Below are 6313 nucleotides of genomic sequence, written 5' to 3'. Positions count from 1 at the left end.
CAGATAATACACACAGATTTGAGACTTTACTGACATCGTTTTGGATTTCAGGTCTGCGGGTGGATTGGCAAGAGGGCGACTTCCAGAAGCGCATCCTCAATGTCCCCCAGGAATTGTACGAGAAGGGCTGTGTGACGGATGTGGACCACGGACTGAGGGTAGGCCTTGCTCCCAGGATACTCTTGTGCTGCTGAACTTTAACTTTTGACAGTCCAACCATCAGTGTTTACATTTCTGTCTGAACTGTGAACCTGCTCTTGGCACTCAATTAGATACAATGGTGGCAGGGTGCTTCTAGCTGAGAGCCATTATTAATTTCCATTGGATTTGTCACCATCATCCCAACCAAGTCTGGAAAGAGCAGCTGTTTTGTTCCCATAACATATCCCTGTTGGGTTTCAGGAGAGTGTCGCTGATATATTACTGTCTTTCCCTTGATGTGCTTGGCTCCCAATCTGTGCACGTGATTCTGTACCTCCAGTTGGAACTGGTAGTGGTGGTGGAAAAGACAGTAATATTAGAAAGGTGGGAGAGATCAAACTCCAAGAAGTTTTGGAAACTTTACTGCAGATAGGGTTCTGGGATGTATCTTCATTAAAGCAGATGCCTCAGTGATGGAGGTTCATCCGGCTGCTTCTCTTGGCTGGTCCACAAAAACCATGTACGCATTCTGCAGGGTGAGAAACTCCCAGTGGGCCATAAATTCAAGAGGTTGGGGCTTTATTTTGCCCATGGGTCTATATAGAGTTCCATTTTTGGAGGAGCTCTGCTAGTTAAGAAACTAATTTCTGGGCTTAGTTCAAAGTGCTGCTTTTTTTGTGGCAGAGCAAATAAAGAAGGTCCAGGGTTCAAAGCTTGGCAATATGTGGTGGATAGGTCTTAAACAGCAGGTGTTAGAGAAACACGCTTCTCTACCTGTGACCCTGGAGAGCCACTGCCAGCCAGAGAAAGGTATACTGTATTTGATGGATCTCTGACCGGGCAACCAGCAATCACACATCATACCTTTTTGAGACTGAATTACCAAAAAGCAGTGTGCGTATTGGTCTTTTTTATGTACCTCCTAAACCAGGACTCTAATCCTGTTTAATAAATCTGGGTCGGTTAACCATGGATTCACAACAGCGTTCTCAGTTCGTATGTGAATCGAGCATTAGTTTTGAAGGAAGAGGAAGGCTGTGTGTTGTATCAGGTGCCATCTTGGAGGTGCCATTTTGTGAGAATGAAGGGGGATGCCTCTCCTAAGGTGGTGGGGGTGGGAGTTAGCTGGCTCAAGTGTCACCGTCCCAGCAGGCATCGTCTCAGAAGAGGTCCGCTCTCTGGAGGTGAGAACAAAGGTAGATGAATCTTCTGAGATGGTCTCTGCCTCCCTGCTGTTTTTCTAAGCACTCGCATTTAAAAAATCCAGTTTTTAAAAAGAAAATGGCTTGCCAGGTGAATGGGTGGTCCCTTTTGAGTTGATCATCAGGTAGGTCTTTAATTGATTCATGTAATGCTTTCATCCACTAAATTTGGCAGTGCTGATGATAATCAGAGAGGGAAAAGTAATCGTATGAGGTAATCGTATGAGGTGGGGTGGTGGTGGTGGCTCCCCTCTTCAGTTTTCTCTGAAGCGTAATGAGGGCCAGTCCCAGGCTCCAGCTTCTCACAGGAGACTCCTCTTGCTAATTGGCTGAGGCCTTTCAGTTTGCTGCATTTATCAACTCTTATTCTCTCCTTCCCTGCTCAGGCAGCCGAAGACGTTGGCTACCCGGTCATGATCAAAGCCTCTGAAGGAGGAGGAGGAAAAGGAATCAGGAAAGTGAACAGTGCCGATGACTTCCCCAACCTCTTCCGACAAGTAGGTCATTCTCTTCTTCCTCCGTGAGCAGAAGAAACGGCAGTTTGGGGCTTTGCCTGTGTGTATACCAGGGTTCTCCAGTATGGTGCCCGGTGGCACTATGATGCCCATCAGTGCTTCCCTTGGCAGCCACCAAGCTTGGCACCCACCTGGCGCATGCAGGAGGGGCTGAATCTCTGCAATGAAGTATCAGCGTTATGCAGAAGGCCCAAGGTTCAATCCCTGGCATTCCCGGTTAAAAGATCCTGGGTGGCAGGTGTCAGGAAAGCAGATGCTGGATTCCCATCCTGAGACTTTTTGAGAGTTTGTGTAAGGCTTTTTAATCTCTTTGGCTTCTGAAATCTACACGCTATTGCAAGGACTAGAAATGTGCTTTTATTTCAACATGCAAGCGGAGATGTTCATGAAGCCCAGCCTTTTTATTTGTCCATTTTATGTTTAAAAACATAACCCTACACACACAACAGGCCACTCTTGGCCTCTCATACTTTCGAGACATCTAGGTTGTATGGAAGAATAAAACAGAAGTCTGGCGGCACTTTAGGCACTAATGACATTTATTCCAGCATAAAACTTCTGTGAGTCACAGTTCACTTCTTCAGATGCTATGAAGAGGAACTCCTGTGCCACATTTTTATAGGGAAAATCACAGATAGCGAGACGGGAAAGGAGGCAGCTGGGAACAGAAAGAGGAGCTTGGTGTGACTCTCGTCACAAGGCTTTTAGGTGTGATTCTTCGTGTAAGGCACTAGACCTGTGCAAGGAACTATTCATAGCATCTGGAGAAGTGAGCTGTGACTCACAAAAGTTTTATGCGGGCATAAATGTTGTTAGTATTTGAGGTGCCGCTGGACTTCTGTTTTATTTTGCTACAGTAGACTAAGACAGCCCCTTTGAGGAGTGTATGGAGGAATCCCACCACGCAGCTCCCATTATCGCCAGCTGGGGGCAGTGCTGGGATGGGGCAGGGTTTCCATTTTGGGTCCTTCCCAAGTGATAAGGATCGTCTGATGTGCTGGGTGGGCACATGGACAGAACATGCTTGTGCAGTGGCAGAAGGCACCTTGGAGGAATGACCAGCCCCTCTTTCGGACAGTGTTAAATCTTTCATCTTGAGAGCCAGTTTGGTGTAGTGGTTAAGAGCGTGGACTCTAATCTGGGAGAACCAGGTATGGTTCCCTGCCCCTTCACATACAGCTGCTGGTGTGACCTTGGGTCAGTCACAAGTTCTCTCAGGCCTGTTCTCGAGAGAGCAGTTCTCGAGAGAGCTCTCTCAGCCCCACCTACCTCACGGGGTATCTGTTGTGGGGAAGGGAAGGGAAAGGGGATTGTAAGCCATTCTGAGAATTCAGGTGAAGGGCGGGGTATAAATCCAATCTCCTTCTCTTTTTTTTCCTCTTTTTCTTCTTTCTCTTTCTCTTCTTTCTCTTTCTCTTCCTCTTCTTCCTCTTCCTCTTCTCCTCCTCCTCCTCCTCCTCCTCTTTCTTCTGAAGCTTGCTGCATAGTTGTGAATGGGGTTAAGTAATTTTCCGGCAGCTTTAACCCAGGGATTGCCAGCTTTTTTTAAAAAAGAGAGGTACTTCTGAGTACCCAGCATGTTAATGAAGTCTGTTATGTCCTAGAAACAGAACATGGGCTAGGAAGAGCACCAGACGTGAAGCTATCAGTTCACCAGCACAGAAGAAAAAATACAGCGAAATAAGACTTTAAGAAACCCCCAACAACCCTACATTAGACCTTTTTGCCATCTTTTCCTGAGTCTTCTGGGGGATATGCAAACTACCATGCAGCTGCGAGAGCAGTCAGGAGCTCACGAGCTACCTGTTGGAGACCCCAGTGGCTTAACCACCTCTGAGATGAATGTGAGCACCCATCCTGGGAATGGCATGCATGATTTATATCTCATGACATCTTTGCCTCTCAGGTGCAAGCAGAAGTGCCAGGGTCCCCTATCTTCGTAATGCGCCTTGCCAAACAGTCTCGCCACCTGGAGGTTCAAATCCTTGCAGACCAATATGGCAACGCGATCTCCCTCTTCGGCCGAGACTGTTCAGTGCAGCGCCGACACCAGAAGATCATCGAGGAAGCTCCAGCATCGATCGCCACTTCTGTGGTGTTTGAACACATGGAACAGGTAGGCGGGAACTGGGCAGTTTGCAGGGGAGAGATCTGACCCCAGATAATCCTTTTTTTACAAAAAAAAAGTTGCAAACTAGATCAGTGCTTCTCATGCTAGTTTGTCGTCATCTGTATACAACAATTAGGTATAGCTCATAGGTAAGTGGTAAAGCTGCTGCTTTTGGTGCAGAAGGATCCAGGTTTAATCCCTGTTATGACTAGTCTTGGATTAAAGTCTGAAGGAGGATGTTGTCTGACACTCCTGCAGAGCAGCTGTGGGACAGGATAGGTGAACATCAGAAGAGCCCTGCTAGATCAGATCAGTGGTCCATCTAATCCAGCATCCTGTATCACACAAGGACCAACCAGTTGCTTTGGAGGTCCAACAATAGTCATATTGGTAACTAAAGAAGACCCTCCATGTTCAGAGGTAGGAAACATCTGAATCCCAGAGCCAGGATGCAACTTCAGGGTCTCTGTGCCCTGTTGTTAGACCTCCAGAGGAACTGGTTGGCCACTGTGTGAAACGGGATGCTGGACTAAAGGAGGTTAGTCAAATTCTTGGGGGAGGAAAGTTCCATCAATGACTATTGATTGCATCTAAGCATGGAGGTTCTGTTTTGTAGTGTGCTATGAAATATCACCCACTGTGAGAGATAACAGGGCCGAGTGGAGTGTATAGAAGCCCCCCTTAGGTTGGTAGCAGGCCAATCGGATAGAATCAAGGTACAATTTCTCCTTGCTTCACGAGATCTGGAGATCATTGAACTGACCTCTAAGTTTCTCCATTGTTTTATAAAACGGAAGAGTAACCCTGATCATATTAATGATTCTTAATTTATAAGTTTAAAAACTTAAGTTTAAAAGTTTGGAATGCCAGTTTATTTTATGATTCAGGTATCTTTTGTATGGTCAAATCTAACTTGTGACAACTTGAGTTAGGCCTGACATAGCCACGACTATCTATTTTATAATTTCTCTTGGATTGTATTATTGGGAAACGCTTTTAATATTGTATGCCAATAAAAGGTATTTGAATTGAATTGAATTGAGAGATAACAGGGCAGCGCGGTGACTAGCAGTCACATCGGGGGAGCTCCCGAGCGACTGATCGATTCTTCAGTTTAAAGGGGTCTCCGAATCAACAAAGACCACCCTGCACCCAGGGGGAGGGGTAGCAGGGAGCAAGGAGCTTGAGTTAGGGGTCCTAACGAGGGAGGCAACCCGTTAGGAGACCCCAAACTCGCTCTGAAGCAAGCTGAGGAAGAGAAGCTCACCACAGTGGGCAGGAGCTGTTGCTACTGTGGAGAAGCCAGGAGGAAGATAAGCAATTGAAAATATAAGCGTATAACTGTGAGTCAAGTGAAAACTTTTCTGTGTTCGCAAGAAAAAGACTGTCATGATTGTTAACCCCTAAAAGACTGGAATTCCTCTCCCCGATACTACTCAATCAGCCAATAATGGCAGGGAGGATATTCCAATCAATCCCATGGTTTTGGCAGAGTGGTGGGGAAAAGGGGTGAAATACCAACAAGCTAATGGAATATCAGTAAATAAAGACTGTGATTGTGACAGCATAAGATGCTTTGGAATTAAATGCAATATGAAGTAAACGATCTATTGTGGATTTAAAGAGACTTAAAAGAAAAAAGAGAAGGTTCCCACAGAGGAGAGTGTGGGAAACAGCCACCCCCACCCTATAGCTATTTTGCATCGCTAGCAATTGTTCTCTCCAACGGGAGGGGGGCAGGAGAACCCTTATAATTTTTTTGGGCTTGATAGGGGGGATTGGCAGAAGAAAAGATTTGGAAGGGGGTGCAACAGGCGAAAGTATAATCTATTGTAAGACTATTGGAGATGTGTAAAGGGGGAAGATCACCCTCCCCCCTGGTTAATAGAGGAGTGAGATCACATCTAAAGGAACTGGGAAGTGACCTTGAATGGACAGTAAACAATAACAAAAATCTAGGCGTGAAGCCAAAAAGAATGTTGGCAGGCAAGAGACAGTGATAATCTTAAACAAGTCAAAATAAAGAGATTATTGTTCCGGGGAAAAAAGCCAAATTTGAGGCAAAGCTAAATAAGAACTTAAAAAGAGCTGACTAACTTGTATTAATCTCAGAGGAAAGTGGCAAAAATGTCTCAAATTAAAACAAAGCAGACCAAAACTCCACAATTATCACCAGGGAGTAATGTTACAGTGGGGAAGTTAACAGGAACTGCCTCCAAAGAAATGCAAAATATGATTTCTGAGGCTGTGAATCCGCTGAAAGGGCAAATGGATCAGTTACTCCAACAAATGAAACAATTAACGGAGCAGTTTGCAAATAGTACGCAGGTTATGCAAAAGCAAAT

The 6313-nt window shown here is 45.5% G+C and overlaps 1 protein-coding gene across 1 annotated transcript in view; it reads left to right on the top strand.

Moving 5' to 3' along the window:
• ACACA (acetyl-CoA carboxylase alpha) overlaps positions 1-6313 on the top strand; it is a 297952-nt gene that overhangs the window by 61129 nt on the left and 230510 nt on the right. Inside the window, exons 8-9 of the mRNA XM_015420510.1 lie at positions 1730-1840; positions 3765-3974. Coding sequence (XP_015275996.1) covers positions 1730-1840; positions 3765-3974 — 321 coding nt within the window. The remainder of the gene's footprint in view (positions 1-1729; positions 1841-3764; positions 3975-6313) is intronic.

This window comes from Gekko japonicus, unplaced genomic scaffold (assembly GCF_001447785.1).
Source record: "Gekko japonicus isolate JY-2015 unplaced genomic scaffold, Gekko_japonicus_V1.1 scaffold534, whole genome shotgun sequence".
Classification (NCBI taxonomy): Eukaryota; Metazoa; Chordata; class Lepidosauria; order Squamata; family Gekkonidae; genus Gekko; species Gekko japonicus.
This window is presented reverse-complemented; position numbering and strand designations above follow the sequence as displayed.